The following is a 26593-nucleotide window of genomic DNA, read 5'->3' on the forward strand; positions in this document are numbered from 1 at the left end:
GGAAGGAGAGGGAAAAAAGGAGGTCAACAGGAATTTTTCCAGGAATCATGTGGGACTGAGAACCCAGTGATCGTTGTTGGTGCTTACCGAAATTATGGAGCACAAGCGCTGGAAAGTTAACCAACAGCCTTCACAGGGAAATGATAAACAAGGCACAAGATTAATATTTAATAAGTACGGAGAAAATGCTCACTTTTTAAAGCTGAAATAGGAGAAATGCAAACACCTTTCAAAAACTGAGACAGAGTGAGAATCACTTGGGCTAATAAACACATGTGGTTAAAATGAGACGGCAAATTGATGGCAAACCGTACCCTTGACAGAGGCTGCCCCAGACCAAGGCTAAGGGGGGCTAGGGCTCAGCCCTGTGTTTCTCCAGGAGGCAGAGCCCCGCGTTGGCATAAGGAAATCACCCAATCTCCAGGTCTGTTTCTCCAAACAACCGTTTGCATCACAGAATGGCGGGGATGTGTTCCTTGTAGGAGAGCCCCCATGGTATCCAGGCAACACCACCGTGCCCAGCAGACATGAATTAGACACCTTGTAAAAGGTGGGAGCTTTTCTCCCTATACTCACTTATTCTGCATCATGTTCATTATCACCCAGTCGAAAGGGTAGACGTTCTTCCCAATGAGGTTCTTAAACATGATGAATGTTTCCATCAGGAAATCCTGAAATAAAAAAAAAAAAAAAAAAAAAACAGAACATTGCAACAGCCCACCAAAGAAAAAGGAGAAAACCAATCCCCTCTTGAATAATTACAGTATAAATGACCTCATTTTTTTTAGCGGAATGAAAACATTCTAAAAAGTAATGAAGATGTATTTTACAGGAGCTTTTTTCTTTCTGTTTGCCGGAGCACCTTCTGCCTGTGATAACTTTTTCAGGGATATATTCGGGAACAGGACCTGGGCGGGTCTCTGTCATAGTCATAAAGAGGAGATCTCCAGGTTACAAATATGCATTCTTTCTGCTTATAAGAAAACATACATTTTGCAAACATAGCATGTAGGATTTACTCTAAACGCATTTTTCATTAGGAACAGGGCCTAGCAGGTTGAATATGGGGTAGGAACATCCATTCCTTTTCCTTATGTAATTTACAAATAAAAGGCTCAAGCGGGAACTCCTGACCATCTGCACCAGCTCTGTTCATCATAAACATCGGAGCATGAGGTCATGTGGCCGCTTTTAGATGGCAGCTATGACCCCACAACCTATGCAGTTATGCTTCTGCCAACCTTGGGCATGATCCTCTGCACGTCATGGGTCATTCCCTGCCGTCCTATGCTCCTTCCATGCTGTTAAGACTGCTCGTGGCATCAGGAAGGGGTACCCGTTTCCTAGGGGCTCCACCCTGTGCCTGTCAGAATTTGGAGAATTTCCTGAACCTGCCGGCTTGGCCCTTGTTCTGAGCTGAGCAGAACAAAACTAGCGGTTACCCTGAGAAGCACACCTCCCCGAGGAGTCTCCATGCTCCCTCCAGTTGTGGGGTGGGCAGGGGAAAAGCCACAGAGGATTCACTTAGAAAAATGAGGCCATGGTCAGAAATTGCCAAATGAGTGGTTATTTCTCATTTATTTAATCTACGGAATCATAATTAGGTGCAACGGCTGTGAAGCCCAAGGTGATGTACAGAATTTAAGCAGCCAAGAAAGCAACTCTCAGCAAAGTCGTAAACAAATGCTTCTCGCAAAAAGGCAGCAGCTAAATTTGACAGCATCAGTAAGCTGCTGGGCCAACTTAAATACTTTCTTTGCAACCTGACCAGCCATGCCGGGTTCTGGCAAGTCATGCCTACTGTGTGCCCCCTACCATGAATAAAAAACTCAGGGAGCAACCGTGATCCCCGTTTTACAGCAGAGGCCCCCAGTCAAAGAGAAGATCAGGACCTGGGCCTCTTCAAGAGAGAAAAGTCAGCCCCACGTCCTCCAGACTCTGCTCACACCAGCTCTGACCGCCAAGCCCGAGTTCACGCAGGGCAGGAGCACTCCAGGGGCCCCCAGACACAATGGATGGGGGATGTCTCTCCCCAAGGTTAATAACCGCAATTCATATTTCTCCACTTAAGTTTTCCCACTTTGTCAAGAGTTTCACATTTTAATGACCAGGTTGCATATTTGGCCGGCTGAGTGCCATAATTTAGCCACATCTCTATTTGCATGAAATTGCTGCCTTTCTTGCTGATCACTCCTCAAAGCCTAATAATTGAGATACAGGGTCTGGGTTTTATTATTCTGGAAGAGAAGCATATTTTCCCAACTCCCTTATTTTTTTTTTTTTTTCTAGGAAACACAGTCCCATACTTCATTAGTATGGCTCAGCTGTTAAATTTTGGTACTTTGCTGATCAGACAAAACGCTGCATATTGTGGAGGATGAGGTTTTGCAAGGCGTCCTTGTCCGTCTGCATAATTTACTAGCCATGGAGATGGTCCTCACCATGGTCGATGAGGCTTAGCAGACTATGACACTGGCATCTCCAAGTCAACAAGGGGACACAGAGGACTAACAGAAGATCTTCTGTGAAAATTTCCTCTTTCAGTGCCAATCCATTCCTGCTGTATTTTTCAGTTTGATTATTCACAAGATGCCCCATATAATAAGTGGGCATCTCTAACAACAGCCATCAGTCCGTCTGCTTCTGTCCATCCCCATCCCCACCCAACCAACCAAACGGCCATCCTCCCTCACCTGGACTGCTGAGGGGACTCCTGGCCTGTCTGCCCATGTACACTCTTCTCCCTCCTGACCCCCACCCTTGACCCAGAATGGCCTTTTCAAATTGCAAATCTGGCCAAGGCACCAACACTTCACAACCTCCCATTTAACCCACAGCCCCAGGGGCTTCCCAATGTTCACAGATTAAAGACACAGTGTCTCGACAATCTGAAGGAAACCCTGCTGTGCCAAAGGAGGACGTGTTCCAGACAAGGACCCTCAATAGATACTAAAGTCATCAGATGAAGAATGGTCAGGGGATTGGACATTGGCCAACGTTTTGTGGATGCCAAAGCACCAGCCAAAGATCACATGACAATTGTGAAGGGGTACGTATCTTCACAATGGGGAGATCAGGCTGGTAGCCGCTCTCAAACAGGCTATCAAACTGACGATCAGTTAACGGTCAGCTCAGCATTCCCACCCTCCCAGTGGGCACAACAGGGAGCACGTAACACCAGCTCTGAAGCTCTCCTGACAAAAGGATGAGCTGGAACATTAGGCCAAGCTTCCAGCTTGTAGGACATATTGGAGGAATAGAGGAACACGCTGAAAGGCATTTACAAAGCAGCACGAATAAAGACAAGACAGGGTGAGGGACTTGTTCTAGAAAAAAAGAGAGATGAAGGAGGCACAACCAAGTGCAATGAGTGAATCTGGCCTGGATCCTGATTTGAGGAAGACCCTCATGAAAGACAAGAAAGACTGGGAAGAACTGAGAAAATCTGAGTATGGATGATTAGGTGTGTTATGTTCTGGAAAGGCAATGAGGCCATTGGGGAAGGTCTTAATTCTCGAGAGAGGTTTGCTGAACCACTAAGGGAGAGGCATGTTTCTCACACTTAGGGGATGTGGCTGCACAGTGAGTGAAAAAGAGAGATACAGAGGAGGTAGGTATGCCGAAGTGCTCGCAATTGGTGGATTTGGGTGTTAGGAATCATAGTTTTCACTGTACTGTTCTTTCAGGTTCTCTGTACGGTTGGTTTTTCGTGACAAACAGGGGAAGGAGTACAAGTAAAACTGGAGGAATGCACATGAGATCCATGGACCATAGTGATGTCGGCATTCGGTTTGGATCCGGCACTATAGTTCCGCAAGACGTTTCCACTGGGGAAACTGGATATGGTATTACTTTGTACAGCCACATGTGACCACAATTATCTCAAAAAGTTTACTCAAAAAACAAATGCTTGAAAAAATAATTTTAAAACAATGAGGAGCGAACAAATGGTGTAAAAAGTTGAAAACAAACAAGCGAAGAACACAGTTTCTCAGCATGGCGTACGGGGTCCTGTCCAGGCCCATCCCCACCTTGGTCCTCTCCCTGCCCCTCCCACCCCCCACCCCCTGCAAAGCCTCCTGTACATGACACCCCACCTCCTACCTGCATGGCTCTGCCTTCTATTCCTCAATATTCCACAATCCTTTCCTCCACAAAGGCTTTCTCACCAGCTGACTCAGTCCAGTCTGGCTACTTTATAAGGACCATTCCTTTGCAATGTGGGCAATGGGGGTTGGTTGGAAGGACTCCCTGATTAACTGTGATGTTCCCCACCAGACTACAGGGGCACGAGAGCAGGCCTGTCTGCTTTGCCCACTACTTCCTCCCCTGTGCGACCATAAAGTTGATGCTCAGTAAGTAATTACTGAGTGACTTCATTGAGAAAGGATTCTGCGCTCCCCAGACTCATTATCCAGTGACAGTACCTTCACTATGGCTTCATTTACAAGGAAATGGTCAAAAGAAATAGACGTGTTCAGCACAAGGCTCCTCCTCCCACTGAGGATGCCGCAGGTCACCCTGAGGCGCGCTCTGTCCTGAGAGTCTGGAACCATACATGCCCATTCTTTTTCTTTTCTGGATCATTCTGCCTTACGCTGCGCTCCCTCCTCTCCCTGGCTCGGGGCCTGAGGGGCCATTTGAGAGACTGTACAAGTAACAGCACTGAGGCATAGGACTTTGGCATTGACAGTAACTGTGGTTTTCTATGGGAATCACTCATCCAACCAAACAAGGGCTAAATCTGAAAACCTGAAACAGCGCTTGTTACAAGGACGTAGTCCCGAGAAAATGGACTGGGCCATTTTCATATCGCAGTACTAACTAACTTTCAATTATTTAACACAAAATGATCTCTCATTTTTGTGAGTGGTTGTCAGAGTAGAAAAATAGTCAAATACTTTCTATGTACAGTTAATGGATAGGAACACACTTTACAAAGGTTCTGACAGATTAACAACAATAAAAAAGGTCTACAATCCTTGCAATATGAACTCGTGATAGCCAAACCACAAATGCCATTTTATAATGGAAATCAAATCGTCTGCAAATAATTGATTTTCTGAACTGCTGTGTCTAAAGAAAAAAACTCCCTCGGGAAATCAGGACCACAACATGTAGTAAGTATCTGATCATCTGCTCCAAGCAAGGAGAGAGGGAACACACTTGGAATTCAGCAAATTATAGTCATTTTTAAAAACCACGCTGTAGAATCACGTTTCACAAGGCACTAAAGCTTCCCTACCAACGGGACCTCTTAATAGTTCAGATGAAATATTTTTCGTGGTTTGCATGTGTGGATTTGGATCACACGACTAATCTGATAAAGAGTAAATGATTAATTGGAGCCCTAAGTATTCAAGACGGGTAATGCTTCTCATTCTAAAAACTGTATTATTCAGCCTGGAATGCCATCTAGGAAATTGTTCATATAGGTTCAGCTACAACTCTCCTTCCACTGACCCAAACAGGGCTGAGGGATACAGTTAAGATTTCACTGGTTGCATGGAACGTTCCACGTATCAAATATGATTTCACTGCGCTGTAACTGCTGAGGAATGATAGGGGTACAAGTGTAATGCAGATCATATACCTGAGCAACCCCTCCTTTAAGCTGCACGTCCAGATTTTTGAAAAGAACTAAACACCCAGAGATACAAACACATATACATTCTCTCGTTCCTTCACTTTCATTTAAGAAAAACTGCTATGATATTAAGGTGTAGACCCATTTTTGTCTCCTTAGAAATTTAAGGAAAACTGCTATGATATTAAGGTGTTGACCCATTTTTGTCTCCTTAGAAATTTAAATACACACACACACACACACACACACACACACACACACTCAGAGTGGCAACAATTAATAAGGACACTTTTTATTGAAATAATCCTTTAGAAAATAATCATTAAATGCATTCTTCTTCCCCTCCCTTAGTTAGGTAGATATAATGATGTGAAGTGTCACCAATGTTGTTCTGGAAACACTAGTAGCATTTGCTGGGTCCTATAGGAATCTAAGGGTCTCAGAAATGATATCTGTGTTACTAGACCCCAGAGTTTAGGTCAACAGCTTTACGGAAGACATGTGCCGTCTGGCCATGGGACTTCAGGTCGTTAGGGAGGTGGTTCCTAAGCACTAACTTCCCCTCTATTACGCTTCTCCTTAATTAAGCTGTATCATAGTTGTTTTGAGGATGGCTAGAGAATTATTTGGAGAAATGCTGATGAGCTCCCATGATTGGAGCTAATTAATACCAGAGTATAATTTAAAGCTGAAAAGACTCTCTGGCTTCTGCTATTGGCCAACAAGTCCATGTGTTGGGACCCTCATCTTCTTAGAAACACGGCTTCCCTTGCCACATGGTTTCTCAAACCAATTGGAGCCAAATCCCCGTTCAAAATCATACTTAAAATGGAAATACTGACACCAGTGTTTTGCCTAAAATGCTGACCCCCAAACACGGTCATACGAAAAGGGTCGTATGAAAAGGGCTACACTATGAAAAAGTGTAACTTCTTACACTCACCACAACATCAGTCCTCATTTTCCCGAAAGTCTTGATCAAATGGGCGTAATGATAATCTTCCATTTGTCGTAAAATAGCTGTCATACAAGCCACAAAGTTTCCCTGCAGAGGAATCAAAAGAAACAATTAGATGGGGAGAGAACACCACTCATAGGAAACGTTGGTATCAACTAAGAGTCCGTCGTGGAAGTGGTCAAGGAGAAGCAACTGGGCGTGGGCGGGGGGGGGGGGGGCCCGAATTCCGGGTCCCTGGCTGTCTGGCCAGCATAAGAGGACCGGTCATCCCGACCTCACAGTCTTGGGCTTGCTATACCTCCTTCTCTCTAACTGCATTAAATGCTTCCTTGACACATGGTTGTCTAGGCTGAAAAAAACAAGCTCTAAATATTTTTGCATTAAATACGCAAAAATTAAAGACAGGATTGAAACCACTGACACTCTTGTTTTGTGCTCCATGGAAAGTTGCTGCTCTTATTACCAGGCGAAATGTGTCTGCAGCCCTTCCTCTTGGGCCATGGCAAAGAGAGGCCTTTTATTTCTCAAAATCTGCCTGTGTCCCCCTTGGCCAATTTGGAGGCAATCACCACCGATTCCACAATGAGTTATGGTCCAATTCTTTTCCACGAGAAGAACGTGAGGAGGCACGCAGGCTCATCAGAATGCAAAGTGGGCGAGAGAAGGGTTTCTCTAGCAGACAGAGCCAGGAGCAAAAGAAGAGGAGGAGGGAAAACAGAAACCAACCGACAGAATCAAGACACGGAGAAAACAACAGGCCAAAGCAGCTAATGAAGAGGCAGCCAGTATGTGTGCTGCTGGGGGTATGCACGGGCGTGTGTCCACGCGGCGCACTGAAGGGGAGTGAGCTTGCTGGGTGGGCGGAGAGTCAAGTGGTCCTGTTGCCACTGTCTGCAACTGATCCCTTCTGCGAAGGATCTTAAAAGCCATCCTTGCTTTTCTGTATCTTCCCCTAAATTAATGACATTTTAAGAAACACAGGACATATATTTTCTCCCATTAAATCAGTACAAGTCCAGTCCAATTACAGGACGAGACATACGTTCAGACATATCCCCAATTTTACCCTCTTCAATGAGTTCCCAAACCGCATACGGTTACAGACCCCACGCTTACAAGCAGCATATTTGATACCTCCATGGCCTCTGCATTAATCTGGAACACACACTCGACAGCAAAATGTTACGGTCCAATATTTCTCCCAATCCATTTGATTTCTCTAGTATACATGTGTGCTTCCAAATGAGTCCTCAAAGGGTGCATTATGCAAACTGAGCAAATACAAGAATGACAATGTGGTACATTCCGTCTGCACAGAAATGTAGATTATTTGTGAATGATGGTAATTGCCCAGATTTGGATTCCAAGTTGGTATTCGGAGGAAGAGTTAAAGAATGCTGGTGTTCCGCTGGAGGAATGATTTGTAAAATGGCACAATGTCTATGAATATGAACTTTTGAAATATGTAAATATTTGGCATCCCCAGGAGCTCAGAAGAAGCTGCCTTTGTATCTCTACTCTTGATGAGATGCAAGCTTTTGGATGAGGGTCTTCGTAATACTACGTGTCAATCAACCACCATGGGTGGAGTGCGGTGCTGAGGCCCCGTTCAACGCCACCACTGATTCTCTTCTTGTCCCATTTTACAGGCCATGAGGCAGAGGCTGAGTGCTTCCCCTCAATGAGTAAGCGGCAAAAAACTGGGAGTGAACGCAGGGCTGCAAGGTGGGCGCCGAGCAGCTGAGCTAAGGTCCTTCCCCTTGTCCAGATGTACATTTTAATTATTTTTTCTGAGAAATCTGAGGCCCCTGATGATGGCCAACGGGAGGTGGAGACTCATCTCCTGCAGGCTTCAGGGAAAGTTGCAGGAGGGTGAGGAAAGGCCACCACAGACGGCGCCCCAGTCCCCTCCCTGAGGTAGTCTTCTGTGGCCGGGCTCCTCAGGAGACCAGGAGTTCTCTGGAGCAAGAAGAGGCCTGTATCGGCCAAGATGCACCTGGCAGTGGCTCAAGTTAATTTTCAGCAGGTCAGAACAGTTTAAAAATGGGGGCTTCCACATTAGAATCGCCAAAATCCCAAAGCCAGCTATGTGTAATTGGATGCAGTATACTCAGGTGCTTAAAATATCAAGTCGAAAAAGAAAGAAAAGAAAGACCCCAGAGCAGGTTTGAGAATGCCAAGAGTGGGCGTGCTGAGTAGCATGGATGAGAAAACCCAGCGCATCAGGAGTCGGGGCGGATACTCAAACAGGTGATCGAGAGATACTCAATTAAGGGAGCAGACTGCCACGTAATGCTGCAAACTTCATGCAACAAGGCTGGGCTAGCTGGCATGATGCAGAAAATGAAGAAGTCAGGAGAACATAGCAAATCTCCACAAAACCAGTCCTGGGACCATGCAAATGGCCAGTTGGGAAGACATCGCTTGGGACGAGAATGTCACAGAGAAGGCAAGCCAATGGCCTCTTATTTTACAGTGACGAGGACTAATCGGGAGGACTCCCAGGGAAGGAGACAGAGGCAGGGCACCACCTTGAGTTAGAGGTCAAAAGGCCAGGGAGTGCAAATGTGCTATTTACTTCACCTACAGAAATGTTTAAGAACACGTGTACTGTTGAGACTTTCCTTCTTAGAGGAAGCAAATCTTGCTGTTTTACTACTCTTTACTATGCTGAAGCTTTGGACCCCAACAGGAATGGGGTGACATGCCTGTTGAAATCCAGAGCGATGCTACCCCCTCCCTTTGGAATGGAGCCCCATGCATGGGGTGCCCGTGTTTCCAGAGGGAAGCGATGCGGTGACCATGAAGCTTTATTGCTCCCATGAACCCAGCAGAACTCCTCTGTACAGCACACTCGGGGGGGCGGGGTTCTGGTTCTGGGTGGTGGACACAGCGGGTCATTACAGAAGCTGTATTTGAACCTGGTCCATACACAAGAAGCAGCGTTGGGGGAGAACTGTGAAAACTTTCATTCTGTAGGCTCTAAAGAAAATTACTCTCCTATGCTTTTTAATTGATTTATTTGAAATGCATTTAGAAGTCCTAGGAAGCTTTTGCTTTTGAACAATGGGCGGGGTGGCAGGTAGGCTGGTGGTAACTGTGCAGAACTTGTCCTGAATCCTGAGCATGGGGACCAGGTTGAGCCCCAGCGGCAGAGGAAAAACAAGGAAATAAATAAACATCATATTCCTTAGAGTTCAAAGCAATGCAAAGCAGGGGCAGAGAAGTCAGGATACAGTTGCAGAGAACTTAAAAATCAGGACACAAAATGCCTACTAAACAAAAAAATGCGAACTTCATTAGTAATCACAGATGAAAATGGTATGTCATTATTTGCCTGCCAAAATAGCAAAGGAGTATTTAAGTGAGGATAATGTTAGCAAGGGGGCAGGGGATGAGCACTCTTACACGCTGCTGGTGGGAGCATAAATTGCTATAACCTTTTTAAAAAGCGATTTGGCAATAGCTTTGAAAAGTCTTGGAAAAAATACTCATCTCCTTGGTAATTCTATTGCTAACAATCCACCTAAGGAAGTTAATTCAAAATATGAAATTTTACGCCTAAACATGTCCGTCACATTGCTGAAAACAGCTGCATCGTGTTGAACAATAAGCGACTGTGTTAAAGAATATGATGTTTTATAGGATTGCGGGATAAAATACAGGATGTCCAGTTCAATCAGAATCTCAGATGAACAACAAAAAAAATAAGTATGTCCCAAATATTGCAAGGGAAAATATTACATGGGACATCCATACACAAATGCATCCATTTATCGTTTAGCTGAAGCTCAGGTTGAACCTGGTCCCCTGTATTGCTGGTTGCTACATCAGGCAACCCTCCAAGAGTGTGATCATGAAATATTATGCTACCACTAACACAGTAAACATTAACTATGCAAATCTGCACTATTTTAATAACATGAGAAAATGCTTGAGGAACAAACATGGAGATAATTACATATCCATATTTCAGCAATATAAAGGATATAGCAGAAAAAAGAAAATAAACATAAAGAAGGAACAAGGAAAAGAAAGAAGAAAAAACACAGTCATCAGGGGTCGGAGGACAAAACTAGATCATTTTTATAAACTGAAAATATATTAATATTTTAGAAGAAGGTCCTGAGAGAAAAAAGATGTCATCTGGCAGCAGGGACCAACTCTCCCTGTCCCTGAGTTCTGTTTCCGGCTCCCCTATCGTCAAAAATCGAATCCATGGACCACCCTGTCCAGGCAGACGTGGTTACTGCTCTGCATTGCTCCTCAAGCCCTGGGCTGCTTTTGCCTCTGAAACTCCTAGAACCACCCTCAGTGTTCAAGTGTTAAAGCTGCGTGGGCTCCCAGGGTACTAGGCAGGTGGACAGGCAGGAGAGGGAGTAGGCAGAATGGGAGACAGGTAGAACCAACAACAGGCAGAATGAAACACAGCCGGTGGAGGAGGGGACGTCTGGCAGGAGGCAAATGAATCTAAGATGTCACTGCAAGATATAGACGCCAAAGATTTTTAAAAAGGACAGATATGGGAGAATGGGAATTGAGGATGAGACCTACCTACCCTTTAAACAGTATCTCTGTCCGCTTTGCCTAGTGTAAGGGCTAAAGGTGAGTGCATGAGTTAGAAAGAGCAATCCCAAGGGTTCTGATGCCTGGTCTCAAGGAGTTGTGAGGGTGTGCACCTCCTCTGTGTAATAAAGAGAGACTTAGCCATGTGACTTGAAGGTGGGGTATGAAATTGCTCGTGGTGGTTCCATCAATGAGATGAAAATAGCTCACAGGACCCTGGAGCTCACACTTTGCATGCAGCACATCTCTTCTCTCTGGGACTCATGGCACAGGCAGAAATTTTAACTCTCTTCGAAGTGTTCTAAATGGCAAGGGATTTGGGGGCAGCTCCAAATTACAGAAGCCGTGGGAGCTGTGAACAGTGACCCAGGAGCACCAAGTGTGGAGGGCAGGCTCCAGTCTGAATGATGGGAGAATTCCACTTAAATCTGGGATTACACCTCACGACTTCCAGGGATGACTTGTTGAAGATTTTGAACATGTTTTCACCGAGGTAAGTACTTTGAAGAGAAACTCATTTAGATGTTGAAGTTTCAAATATGGTGATGAAGACAAACCTCGTAATCGTCACTAAAGAGGAAAGAAAAGGGAACCCTCCAGTGACAGGCGTGATATACTGCTCAGGGGCATTGGGCAAGAATCGTGGTAAAGGTGGGAAGATGGATGACTTGGCAAATTCCGAACTGATTTTCATTTGGGGGGTCATTCAAGCCAAAGAACCGATACTGTAAAGCAACATTATGAGCACAGAATGTATGGAAAGGGAAGTAACTGAGAGCGGCGTCTGCCATTTCAAAGGTAGGCAAGACTTGGATGGATGAGTTCTTGGTACAGGGAAGGTGAAAGCTCTAGGGCTCTTGAAGGCTTTCTGTTTTCAAAAAGAGAAAGCCACAAGTGAAAAGTGTAAGGGTTCTATTTGCTATGAGGAAATTTAAAAAAGGAAAATAGAGAGTCCAAAGCGTTAACACCAGGAATACCTCAAAATGTTCCCTGGCCCAAAGATTCCTCCCAAGACTCTGTAGACATGACGTTTGTGAAAATATTACCTCAGGGCTTCTGCATGAAGAATTAAGAATAATCCAAAACATGCTTTCACCTCTGTTTCCTCATATTAAGCTGACAATAAAGAACACCGTTTAATTCACAAACCCATAAAGCCGAAGAGAATGAGGAGAGACAACTAAAGACAAGAGAATTCTGGAAGCCAACAAAGGAGTCACGAAAGGTTATGGAGTGCCCCGGACGCAGGAAGGCAGTGATCATCTAACAGGAACCTGCTGATTCCAGGCACAGAAACCTAGGAAGACTCAGAAAGCGAGGCTGCATTGTGAGGTGGAAATCAAGAGCACTGATGTCTTTAACATGTGGCCTATCTGCCCACTCCCAGCATGTCCACAGAGGGGATGCTCCCACTCACTCCCAGGCAGGAGACCACATGTTTATTGCTGGCAGGGGGCGAGGGGGTGCCTGACAAAGCAGAAGAGAAAGAGGGGAAGGAGCCACCTGGCTCAAAGTATCTAGTGATAAGCAACCAAACACTCCACTCTGTTCTGCCCAAGTCCCAGCATATCAGCAAGGACGTTTAAACTAACCCCTTCCACCAGTCTTAGCCCCACATCAAACTGGAACAAGCCTATGCGCTCTCTGCCCACAGAGGTTCAGCCCATCCAGGCTCGCTGCACCTCCAAGCTCTGTGCACACATGGGAAACAGATAGTCTGATCGAGACTGCACAGCCTCCTGAGTAAAGTCAATCAAGCATGAGTAAGAGAAACCAAACGAACAAGCAAAAACAGACCAAGAGGAAGGAAAAAAATTGGGGATGTATTAGAGAATTCAAAGATCTATAATAATTATTATAGATAGATTAGATAGATTATATTCATAAAACAAGAACATAATGTTATAAAAAAGGAACAAACACCAAGAAAGGATTCTGGAATACTCAAACTATGATAGAAATAAACATTTTAATAGAAGTGTGGGGAGGTGGGCGCCTGGGTGGCTCAATGGGTTAAGCATCTGCCTTCGGCTCAGGTCGTGATCCCGGGGTCCTGGGATCGAGCCCCGCATCGGGCTCCCTGCTCAGCAGGAAGCCTGCTTCTCCCTCTCCCTCTCCCTCTGCCCCGGCTTGTGTTCCCTCTCTCACTGTATCTCTCTCTGCCAAATAAATAAATAAAATATTTAGGAAAAAAAAAGAAGTGTGGGGAGGTAAAACTAGCAAAATCCTCTAGGGAGTGGAACAAAAAGACACACACGCACGCGCGCGCACACAGAGTGAGAACATCAGAGAAATTCAGTGTCTGGGGCACATAGGTGGCTTGATCAGTTGAGTGTCCAACTCTTGATTTGGGCTTAGGTCATGTGATCTTGGGGTCATGGGATTGAGCCCTGCCTGGGGCTGCGAACTCGGTGCACAGAGCCTGATGTCCCTCTCCCTCTGCTCCTCCCCCCGCTTTCTCTCTCTTTTTCTCTTTCTCTCAAATAAATAAATAAAATCTAAAAACAAAAACAACAACAAAAAACATTCAATATCTGATAGGCAGGGATTCCAGAAAGAAAGAACACAGAAAATGGAGACAAACGCTGTTTTTATAAAATGATAAGGATATCCACATAAAAACTATTAGAATAAATGAGTTCAGCTCATTGCAGGATACAGGATCAAAATACAAAAATCAACTGCTTTTCTATACCCTACCAAGGAACACTCCAAAAATTAAATTCAGAAAATAACTCTATTTACAAAAACTTAAAGAAAAAATATTTAATGGAAATATACCCCGTGTTCATGGATTGGAAGACTTAATATTGCTATGATGGCAGTATCCCCCAAATTAGTGTCCAGATTCCATGCAATCCCTACCAAAATCCTAGCCAGCAACTTTGTACAAATTGACAAGCCAATCACAGATAACCCCAAACCACATGATTCCATTGCTAGAAAATATCCAGAATAGGCAAACCTATAAAGGCAGAAAGCAATTAGTGATTGGCAAGAGCTGAAGGTTGGGAGTAAATGGGGAGTGACTACTCATGGGTACAGACTTCTTGTGGGTATGATGACAATATTCTAAAATTGATTATGGTAGTAAACAACTCTGTGATTATACTAAACACTTCAACTGTTCACTTTAAATAGATGAATTTTAGAGTATGTGAATTATATCTCAATAAAGCTGTCAAAAACTTTTTAAAAATAGAAAATAATTAAATAATATAATTTTTCTCAAATGGCATGCACTGAGTGTCCAGCACGACCAAGACTCATCATCATGAGATTTCACAACACTAGGGATAAAACAATGATTCTAAACATTAAAGAGAAAAGGAAAGTGAAAAGCTGCATAGTGCATTGGGAATTGCTAACAGAGAGGATGGGGTGGGGGACAGCTAATTCTCAGGACAAGCAAACTATTTGCCCTGATCAACCAAGGAAGTATACTATTCAGATGTAAAATAATAGTAACATACTTGGAAAAACATTTTCAAATTCTATGATCCTTGTAAAGTTGTTCTTTCTCCTTAGATTTTTTTGAAATAGGACAGATGACAGTTCTTCCCCTTTGCTTTGATTTCCTCACTTATGTGTTTCCATGTCATATGAAACATCTTAACCCTTTTAGGACTGTAGGGGAACTACAGAGAAGAAATGAACATTGAAAATGCAGGTGGAACAATGCTGTAAAATAAAGAAAGGAGAAGTGCGCCATGCAAAATCCGTCAGAAGGCACATGTCATTGCTGCACTTGTATAAAGGTATTTCATGTGTTGTTAACTGAATATTTGATGAGGCATAAGATATAACTGAAAGACTGAATCAGGTACTATTTTAAAATGAAGGTTCTCAGAAAAATGAGTATTCACTCACATCATTTGAACTTAGTCCATTTTCCCAGGAATACAATCCATGGTAAAACTGAGGACTGTGTTATGTTCCTTTTCTCATTTCAAGATCCATTCAGTCCCACGAAGCCTTTATCCAATGTGTGGGGGTCTTTTTATTCATTTAGCTTCCAAAGTACTGCAATTCCTTATTTATCAAGGACCATAAAGTGAGGAATGTTTGTAAAAAGGAATTACACAAAATTAAAAATAATACGGTTGAGAGACTACACTAATGTTACCTATTAGCTTTTTTCAACTCCTAGCAACAAAATTACACCTGTATCTTAAATTTAAATTGAGTGTCTGGTTGAGTTCATAGAGTACTGGTATTTCGTATTATCACAGACACTATAAGGAAAGAAATCTAATTTTAAAAACAAAATCAGTTTCAATTTTACAGCAGCAGTAATTGTAGGAAGACATTTATAGTCCAAATATACCGAAAGGGACTATCTGAATCTTAAGTTACCCATAACAATTATCTGCTACTTATTCAATGCAATAAATTAAACACATATTCACATTTGTTACAGAGGATAAAAATAAACTACAATAAAATTTTACATATACAATTATACTTTAGAATGTAACGAGGAATACATACTTTGTATACAACTTAACATAATCCATTTGTTGCTAACACAAGTCAGAGAGTAAAGCAGAAAATCTTATGTTTATTTTCATAAACTTGGCAAATCAGATAATATTAAAGCCTTAGAGAGCTTAGGATTTTCCAAATCTCTCCCATGATATATAGCATCTTTATACACACTGTAGTAGAAACAGTAACTCAGTCATAATAAAATTTTACCATTGAAGGGAGGATCAATATGCCTACATATTTTTTTTTAATTGACTTCTGTCCATAAAGGACACTATCACCAACCATACAGATTACAGTTGAAACTTTCTTGGATAAAATGAAATTCCTCTTTATGAATCATAAGGATATTATCCTCAATATTATTTATATTGGTTGGATGTGTGGGTAAAGAGGAAACTGTCGCATACCAAGTTTTAAAAAAATTAAGTTCATGAATCATAAGGAGATAAAATATATTTTGAAATATGAGAATATTATATAATAGAAACAGACAATCTTAATTATAACAATATCATTTCTAAGGAAATACCTATTTATACATAAGCAGATATATGCTCAAATACTACACATCATGATACAGCACTCACAGCTTATCCGCTTATGAATCTGTATGCCCCCCCAGGGATATTGATGCTAAAGGCCCTTGATGTTTATTTTCAGTCTCCTGCCCTGGGGACGTGTGACAGAATCCAGGGGTATCCAAGAGGAATTTTGCAGAGCAATGTACCTGTCTAGCAGGTATCTAAAGGAGAACACATCCCACTGGGGCTCCATGCTGACCCATCTCCACCTCACCACAGCCCTGAGGAAATCAAAGGTTCCCAAGAGTCTCAGGAAGAAGAAATTGAGGGAATAAGGCCAAAATGATGGGAAGATTCAAACTGGTGCAGAGTATTAACAAGTGCAATACTCAATGAACATTAGAGTGAGCATGTGTTGACAGCATGGAGCTCCTGGGGGGCGGTCAGAGGGGACTAAAAAGAGCCCTGCCCAGATCAGCACACATGGGGCCAGAGAAACAACCCTCTTCCACACCTGTGGAGCCAAGTCAAAAGGACACAGAAGGATGCTTGAGGACGCTCCCTTGGCCACAAGTGGGACAATCCGGGACTGAGTTTCAAAAAGAATAGTAAAAGAGAAGGATTATAAACATTAAATTTTAAAACCATGAATCTACACTGATAGACCAATACACAAGTGAGAGGAGTCGGGGGATGAGAAGCAAAGGCAAAGCTCTTCTTTATAGAAGACTAAAAAACATAGATGGATAGAAGATTTTAGATAGAAGAATGGAAGAATTCGAAGATCACCACTTTCGACCCCAAAAGGACTGCTTGATTCTAGCCAGGGTCTCCCACGGGTACTGAAACCAGCGGGTCAAGGTCACTGGGAAAGGAAGATATTTGCTCAATTTGAAAGTACTGTATCCTGCCCACAGATTCTTCTGTGCCTCCTAGGATGACGGCACACTAAGGACACATTATCACCTAGGTAGTGTTTTGTGCCAAAAACCTTTGCTCGTGATGAAATGCACAGATCCAGAAATGGGACATTTGGCAAGACAACTGGCCTAGGCCTTCAAAAGAATCAGTGAGGAAATTTCATTTGGGTCATGTATGATATTATATTAGGGGATCATGGTTAATTTTTATAGATGTCATAATCTTATTGACTATGTAGCAGAGTTATTCTTAGAAGACACATGAAACAATTAAGGATGATGAGTCCTGACATCTGTGGTGAACTTTTGGTCTAGTAAAAAACAGGTTTACATTACACAATATACAACACAATGGAGGAAGGGCAGAGATAATGCATTTGGGCAAAATGTCCATAAAGGGTGGATCTAGTTAAGGCGACTACTATTTTTACTATAATATTTTTTTCAAATTTCTTTATCTAAGAAAACATTTCAAAATAAAAAGCTGAGGGAATACAGAGTACCCAGTCTAGTGGAGAAGACACATATGACAACAATTAAGATACAATGTCACAAATATTAGAAAAGGGAGTTATTACAGACTGACAAGGGAATTCTAAGAAGGAAGCATTTCTTTTCCAATCACAGGAACTATTACTCAATATAATAACAGGAACACAAACAATGATTTAGCTATTTTAAGATAGGCTTGGGGAGGGGAGATAGGAGAAGTGAAGAGCTTTAAGCAACCCAAATTCAGGAATACTCACTCAGGAGAATGAGGAGCTGAAGTGTAACTAAGTGGGGGTGTACTGCTTTTGCATATATAAAGCTCCACCATATGCATTCTTCTCAAATGCAGGGACGGCTGATTGGAGCACGCACGGCACATGTATATTCTCGCCTTAACAAAACAGTCCACAGTGAGAGGAAAAGGGAAGAACAGAAATATCCGGTTTCCCTACCAAATAGGGATCGTCATATCACTCAGACTCCTTTCGATATTTTACAATATTGTTCTCTTTATGTTAAAAGGTATACAGCTGTGTCATCAAAAAGTAGTGTAGGAGTCAGTGTTTCAGAGGCAGACATTTTGGAATAATCACCTGAGATCAAGAATGCTGTGCGAAGCAGAACAGGCTATTTCACCTTTCCGAGCCTCAGTTTACACATCTGTACAATGGCAACAATGATTTTAAAATCTGGGCTTCTTGAAAGGTTTAAATTGGTCATATACGTAAAATTATTAGCACACTGTTGGCTATGGAATGAGTAACGGCTCTCATGTGTGCTGATGATGAGGAATAAAATACAGAAACATACACAGAAGATTATTTTAAAGCCACTGAGTTTATATACTAAAACTCACAAAACATTCAAGACAGAATCAAAGAAGACCTAGAAAAAACTGCAGAGATATATTCATGGTTTAGAAGAATCAACGTAGTTTAGCTGCCGCCAATTATCTACAGTTACAAAATAGCAGAAGTGTTTACTGTAGAAATCAACGATCTCACTCTAAACTTTATACAGAAAAACAAATGACATGAAATAGCCAAAGAAACCCTGAACCAAGTAGGACACTACCAGATTTAAGACTTATTATAAAACTACAGGTATCAAAGGAGCAGGTTTTACTGGTCAAACAACACATCCATGAAACAAACTGACCACATTATCGGGCTCACTGATTCTCAAAACAAGTGCCAAGGAAACTCAATGAGAAAGCATAGTATTTTCAAAAAGCTGTATTTCCAAAAGGTACATTGAGACAGGAAGGAAAGGGAGGGAAGGACGGGCGATCCATATCCAACACCATATATAAAAATCAACTCAAAATAGATCACACACCTAAATGCAAAAGTTAAATAACAAAACTTCTACAGGAACACACAGGAGAAAACCTTCATGAGCTTGGGTTAGTCAGATCTTTCTTAGGATACAAAAAGCATAAGACAAAAGAAAAAAAGAATCGGACTTCGTCAAATTAAAAACGTTTGCTCTTTGAAAGATTTTGCAAAGAGAGTAAAAAGGCAGGCTGTGGAACTGGAGAAGAAATTTGCAAAATGCATATCCAACAGAAAGCTTGTACCCAGAATATATAAAAACTCTGAAAACTCAATAATAAAAACCCATCAAAAAATTGTCAAAAAAACATTTACATGGATACTTCACCAAAAAAGAGATACAAATGGCCAAGACACACAAGAAAACACATTCAGTGTCACTAGTCGATAGGAAAATGCAAATTAAAACCACAAGGAGATACCACAATACACCTATTAGAATGGGTGAAGAAAAAAAAAAGCAGGAAGATGCAGAGGAACTGAAATTCTCTTGTATTGCTGGTCTGAAGGCAAAATGATACAGCCATTCTAGAAAACACTTTGGCAGTTTCTTATAATTCATCACATACTTACCTGATGAAATGACACAACCATCCCGCTTCTAGGTATTTGCCCAAGAGAAATGAAAACACAGGTCCGTACAAAGACCTCTACACAAATACTTATAGACAACTCTACTCATAATTCCACACAGGGAGACAGCCAACACATCTCCTATCAGTAGGTGAGTAAACAAACTGTGGTAGGTTCACAGGATAGAACAGTACTGAGCATGATAGTGACGGTGGGAGAAGAAGGGCCCCAGAGGGGCAGCAGGGACTTTTGGAGGAGAAGGGAAATCTTCTAACTCTTGCACTTGGTCCTGATGATGCAGCTGTACATATCTGTCAAAATGCAGAACTAGACAGTATGGATGTTACCGTGTTACCTTGAAAATATATGCAAAGAAGCAAATTTGATCATCATAAAATTCCCTGTAAATGATATGTAACTAATCCTGATATTATAGCGGATTTTTTTCTTGCTCTTACACACAGAGAAACAGACTACTTTTAATAAAAGCAGGATCACACTTTAATTATTGTCAATTGCAAATGGCTTTATTATTCAGTGGTGCAAGCCCCACATCATTACTCATGTTTTTCACATCATTCTGGAGTAGCCATGCCAATTTATTCTTGCACATGAATGTTACACCACATGACTGAGTTTGAAACAGGTCCCAATGGAATTTAAATTGAGATTCCACGGAATTTTTTAATTAATTGAGGAGGCTTAGGATATCAGCCTTCTCATTTCTGCAAATATAATGTGTTTCCATTTGTTCGAGTCTATTTTTATGCCATTCGAGAGTATTTTACGGGTTTCTTCATACTGATCGTAAACAGCTCTTGTTACTGTTGCTCCTACTGGGAGGGGCGCCTTCTTCAAAACCCTTTTAAATTTTCTATCTTTACTTGTATATGTGGGAAGTGACCGGATTTAATGTGTATATTTTGTGACTGAATTTACAGAATTCGGTTATTATTCCCAACAGTTTTTGTTATGGGGGGGCCCTAAAGATATCAAGTATCTGTCAATAATTTTGTGCTGTCCTTTGTCATTGCTGTGCTTCTGTTTTCTTATTCAAATTTCTAGACTTATGACACAGCCCATCATCACCAAGACAATGTCAAGTTGTACTAATAACCGCTGGTGTCTCTGTTTTCTTAAGAGATTTTAGTCGGCATGCCTTCAGGGTCTGATTCTTTATTTCTATTTTTCTATTGAGGTGTAACAGACATATAACATGATATAAGTTTAAGGTGCACGGGGGGTTGATGTGATATATTACCCACTTTTTTTTTTTAAGATTTTATTTATTCATTTGACAGAGACAGACACAGTGAGAGAGGGAACATAAGCAGAGGGAGTGGGAGAGGGAGAAGCAGACTTCCCGGCAAGCAGGGAGCCCAATGTGGGGCTCAATCCCAGGACCCTGAGATCATGACCTGAGCCGAAGGCAGATGCTTAATGATGGAGCCACCCAGGCACCCCTATATTATATACTTCTTGCAATACAATTACCACCATTCCATTAAGAAATCCTCAATCAGGTCACATAATTACCACTTCTTTTATATGGTGGGAACATTTAAGATCTCATCTCTCGGATGATTAGCTGAAGACAGACCCTGTGTATTATGTTAAGGAAGTACTCCTAACTTAAGAGATCACCTGTAACAAAACATGTGAGGCTAAACAAATACGGTTATGGGTATTACTACAGTGGAGGAGTTTGATCATTGAAGAGCGAATGGATCGGTAATAAAATTAAGCACAGAGGAAGGGAGGGGAAAATAAAACAAGGTGTAATCAGAGAGGGAGACAACCCATGAGACTCTTAATCACAGGAAACAAACTGAGAGCTGCTGGAGGAGAGGGGGTAGAGGAATGGGGTACATGGGTGATGGGCATTAAGGAGGGCACACGATGTAATAAGCACTGGATGTTATATGCAACTGATGAATCACTGAACTCTATCTCTGAAACTAATAATACACGAAATGTTAATTGAATTTAAATAAAAAAATAAAAACAATTTAAAAAAATTAAGCATCCAAAAAAGCACATAGGTATGCTTGTAAATTCTTACTAATGGGTAAAAATGGGACTTCCTAGGAAACATAAATATGTAAGGACAAACTATAATAAAACTTAGAACAGCAACACTTTTCACAAATCTCATTTCCCAGGAGGGTAGTGGAGCCACTTTATTAATTAATTCATTTAACAGGCATTCCCAGAGGCCTGCTGTATGTGCACTCAATTCTGGGGCCGCACAAAGCTCACATTCTGCTGGACAGAGTGGATTCACAGGGAGCCTCCTGGCAGTGAAATTGAAACATTAGCTTCACTTGTCAGAGTGGAGGTAGACAAGCACGTTAATAACGGAGACTCTCTGGTACCTGGAGTAAGGTGATGTCACGCACTTGACAAGCACACACTGCAGGCATCTTCATATCAAATTTTGCAAATACAAAACAAAACAAAAGAACCCTCTTGGATGTCCGCTTGGTGAAAACAGTCAAGGAAATATCAATTAAAATATATAGCAATTGCCCAGAGTTAAGTAAACATTTTTCATATTTCCTATTTATTTCCACATAGACATACTGAGAATACTAGAAGAAGCCATTCCACTAATCTGATTAAAATTTAGAGCCGCATTTTATAATTACCAAATTACTTAGCTTTGATCGTGACCATCATGATTTTAAATTAGGGAGTACAAAATAATGGTTTATCGAGATTAATCTCCTTGAACAAAATTCATATATTTTTAAGATTAATGTTTTTACCTTATGACAATCATGGGCTTTGCAGTTATTCGCCAAGCACATAAAATTTAAAAAGAAATCGTCACAAATCAAATTGGCTTTCCACTACCTTACCCCAAAACTCTAATCACAAGTCACATAGAGAAGATGCAAATTGGAAGTCACTTTCCAACAGATGCTCCGTCAAGATTTCTTTGTTTTTTATTAATCTTGCTTAGGCAAGATCTTAGCAGCAGCATGTAGTGGAAAGTAAATCCACAAAGTGGTACTATAATGACTAATTTTAATTATTTTCCAGAATCACTACTTGTTTTCAAAATTGAGTATGTTTTTCACAAGCTAATTATCTGGCTACACAGTTAAAAGTTTGCAAAATAGAATGCTCCTAGTTCCTGTCTAAACAAAAAGCAGAGGATAATGAAGCCCACTTGTTTTGAATTTAAATCAACTGTTTAGGTGTCAGGAAGAGGCAAAAAGCAGAAATCTAGGTTGATCAATTAAAAAGCACAGTCAATAGGAGGCATTTGTTGGAGAGAATCACAAACCTCAAATGCAACTACATGCAAATTCTGGTAAGGCAGTCACCGTTATTTGGGATAAAACCGTTACCACACATAAAAAGCAAAATTGCAGTATTAATGTGGACGAAGATATGGACCTCCGAGACCGTCCCTGAGTCACTCCACCCCTCCCCAACTCCAGCTGTTTTGCAGGCTGAATTGTGGCCCCCCAAAGTCATATGTTGAAGTCCTAACCCTCAGCACCTCAGAACATGAGTGTGTTTGGAGAGAGGGCCTTAAAAGAGGTAATTAAGGGGCGCCTGAGTGGCTCAGTTGGTTAAGCAACTGCCTTCGGCTCAGGTCATGATCCTGGAGTCCCGGGATCGAGTCCCACATCGGGCTCCCTGCTGAGCAGGGAGTCTGCTTCTCCCTCTGACCCTCTTCCCTCTCGTGCTCTCTATCTCTCATTCTCTCTCAAATAAATAATAAAATAAAATCTTTAAAAAAAAAAAAGCGGTAATTAAGTTTAAATGAGGTCATGGGGGCGGGCGGGAGGCTAATCCAATATATCATTATAAGGAGAGAAGATGCACAAAGCCATGCAGAGAAGGAGACATATAAAGAAGGAAAGGAGGGAACCATGGGAAGAAAGCATCCCTGCCCAAAGCCTTGATCTAGGATTTCTGGATTTCCTCCAGAGAGGTGGGGAAATGAATTTCTATAAGGTAGGCCACCCACTCTGCCTTATTTTGATATGGCAGCACTAAGCAAGCTCCCTCACTGCTCAAAACACACTTCCAGGGTCCTAGAACCTCCCTAGCTCCCTCCCCCTGTAGACACTTCCTGCTTCCTGCGCCTGCCCTCTGAAGAATGCTCCTGATGCCCTCCCTCCCCTTCCTCAGAGCTTGGCTTCAAGGCCTCCTTTTCTAAGAGCTAAGCCTTAGAACAACTTAGAAGTTGTAGCCCAGCTCCGCGTCAGCACACCTGATCCCCGTACCCTGCCTATTTCAGGAACATTATATGATCCACCCACTTACTATCATCGTCTATCAACTCTCCTCATTAGAATATAAACTCCACAAGGGTAGGGATCTTTGGCTACCAACAGACCTCTCTTATCTCTAGAAAAGAACAATGAATCCGTGTATGCATTCGGTTGTCATTTTTAAAAAATGTTTAAAGTCACAGAAAAGGACAGGGCTAATACAAACAAGTACAAGGTAAAATTGTTCCATCCGGCAAAGGTCATGACTTGAAATAAGGAGAGACCAATTCTGCCAGTGGACAGGAAAATGGACTTCTGACGAAGTCACCCACTGCTTTTCCAATCCTTTTAAAGATTTAAACCAGGGCGCCTGGGGTGGCTCAGTTGGTTAAGTGTCTGCCTTCAGCTTAGGTCATGATCCCAGGGTCCTGGGACCAAGGCCCACGTAGTCGGGCTCCGTGTTCAGCGTGGAGTCTGCTTCTCCCTCTGCCTGCTGCTCCCCCTGCCTGTGCTCTCTCTCCCTTTCTCTGTCAAATAAATAAAATCTTAAAAAAAAAAAAAAAAATCCCTAAACCGATAGCTAATGAGAACCATTCTAAAGAAATTCATGTACCAAAACAATTTTTACAATAAACTCAAAATGCATGTTCTGAGACAATGGTGCTTCTAGAGTTGCACTGAATTCATGTTTTCAACACATCTCCATGCTGGGGTTTGCCAGGAGGGCACCGGAATGCTAGAATCTACCTTGGAGCCACAGGTATTCCCAGGTGCTCTCCTTCCTCTCAAGTGCACGCTCTTACCCATTTTATCGTTTTCAAAGCAAATTAAAGCCTGCCCAGGAAAAAAGAATCACCCGATGAGTCTTACAGAAAACTGCCTGCTCACTGAATGGAAATTGCATTAATAACGACAATCCAGTATGCTGTAGAATTTGTGCATTTTTGTACGTACAGCAAAAGCATGGGGCTCTGTTGTAAGACCAAAGTATGGTCTGCGAGTCTATTTTACCAGGCAGTAACGAGGTTCTGCTCCAGCATCCAAGAGCAGCCTGTGGCTTCTCTCCAAGGCAAAGCTTCCCCTCGGGGCTCAGCCACATCGGATCATGATAAGCCTCCATCAAAACACATGGCAAAGGCTAAGACCAAAAGGCGGGTGCTGGTGCCCACCCAGCCATCACAATGCAGGCATGTAATCCAGGAAAAATGAGGAAGCAGAAAGCCTCATTCTGCTAAAGGGCTTTGCTTGCATTTGAGAGAACCTCATGCCCAGTGCACTGTGCTGGTCACTGCCCAGCAGATGAGAAACAAAGTGAGCCTTTCCGCCCCCGTGGGGCCCCGGCAGCGTGGATGCAACCCAGACACAACTTTCTGGAGGGTTTCCTGGGCACGCCGATTCTGTATGGATCAGGACCCAGTGAGGTTGTGCAGCCAAATGACTCAACTCCCCTCACTCTACCACCTGAGAGCCTCATCTTTTCATAAGGAAAGCAGGCAAGGGCAAATGTGCCTTGTTTTGAAATATTAAAATTATCTTCAAATTGCTAACATTTTTGTTATTTTGCCAGATGGACAATCTACTTGATTACTAACATCAGTTATGAGTCAGGCCGTAAAATTTCAAGCGAAGGGTTATGAAGGTAATGGGGAAGAAACAGCCAGAGCTCAGAAAAATTCAATATGCCAGGTTTTAGAAAGGCTCAAAAAGTCCTCCCTTATCACATGGCTGTGAGTGGGATTGCTGAGAATCCATTCTCAGGCCAGTCTGAAAGTCGCTCTGAGACATGGCTTCCAGAGTTGACTGTGTCTGAGCCACTATGAAAACCTCAACGTCGATGCCCCAACATTAGGGTCACGAGTCAAAGGCGGCCTCATTCTGACTTCCCGCCAGCCCTGGCGTGACCGTGAGGTTCTTCCTGCCTTGGAGGAGGAGGCCGGGAGGCCACGGGGCCCAGCTGAACATCACTGTGGCTTCACCCCTTTCCACGCACTACGTTCCGCTTAGAACTAGCGTGATCTAAGCCTTTTGCAATCAGAGGGCAACATTTCGGGTCCAGGAAGAATAGGGTCCTTTCTATGAGAACCAGAATCTGTGCAGTGTTCAGACCACCCACTGTAGCCAGACATTTTGGTGAACGGCTGCTGACAGGTGGCTCAGAATGAAGACAGCAGGGGACTAGAGAGGCCAGCTCACACCCATTTGGTGTCTCCTTCCTGCCGGCCGGATGGGTGCTCAGGACATATTGAGGATACAAGAGCAGAGGCGTTAGGAACACCACTTATAAAATGTATTGCTCAGAAACAGTTGCCAACTATGCCCAGAGCTACGGGAGCTGACGCTGACAGAGCGTGACAAGTCTAGCCTCACCTCCCCCTGCCCCGGGGCTCTCGGCCATGGCCAGGTGGCTCCACCCGTCTGGCGGACGCAGGCTGCCCTGGCCCTGGGTACAGGGCGTCCAGGACAGGAGCTCTGGAGCAACAAGACAACAGCCAGGACAAGCAGGGTCAAAGAAGACAAGGGGAGAGGGCCGGCGGGGCGCCTGAGGTCCTTGGGGCGGTCCGCTCAGCGCCTCCCACAAATGTGAGTGTCACCCCTTGCTACAGGCCAGGCCCTGTGCCGGGGCTTGGGACGTGAATGGAAAGGAACCAGCACGGTGCCTGCCCATGTCCAGTGAGAAACGACCACTAAGGGAACAATCTCTGCGCTGGCACAGGGCCAGGATGGGTGCCATGGTGCTGTAGAGGAATGAAACGGGCTAGCTAGCCAGGTAGAGGCAGGGGTGGCGGTGGGGGGCGGGGGGTGGATGAACTCAGCCCAGGCAAAGGTGCTGCTTAATCACAGTAGCGAATGCATCAGGAGCCCAAGGTCTGGGAGCCCAACAGGCCTCATTATGGTAGGTGGTCAGAGAGGTAGAAAGAG

The 26593-nt window shown here is 43.0% G+C and overlaps 1 protein-coding gene across 6 annotated transcripts in view; it reads right to left on the minus strand.

The window, feature by feature from the left end:
* Positions 1 to 26593, minus strand: part of DOCK1 (dedicator of cytokinesis 1) — a 485590-nt gene that overhangs the window by 175627 nt on the left and 283370 nt on the right. For all 6 annotated transcript variants that reach the window (XM_073884741.1, XM_073884742.1, XM_025880059.2 and 3 more), the window contains 2 exons: positions 6531 to 6632; positions 577 to 671 (listed from right to left, as the gene is read on the minus strand). In XM_073884741.1, the coding sequence (XP_073740842.1) occupies positions 577 to 671; positions 6531 to 6632 (197 nt within the window). The remainder of the gene's footprint in view (positions 1 to 576; positions 672 to 6530; positions 6633 to 26593) is intronic.

Source organism: Callorhinus ursinus, unplaced genomic scaffold (genome assembly GCF_003265705.2).
Source record: "Callorhinus ursinus isolate GAN/ISIS: 27379988/994484 unplaced genomic scaffold, GSC_fseal_2.0 scaffold58, whole genome shotgun sequence".
In the NCBI taxonomy this organism is placed as follows: Eukaryota; Metazoa; Chordata; class Mammalia; order Carnivora; family Otariidae; genus Callorhinus; species Callorhinus ursinus.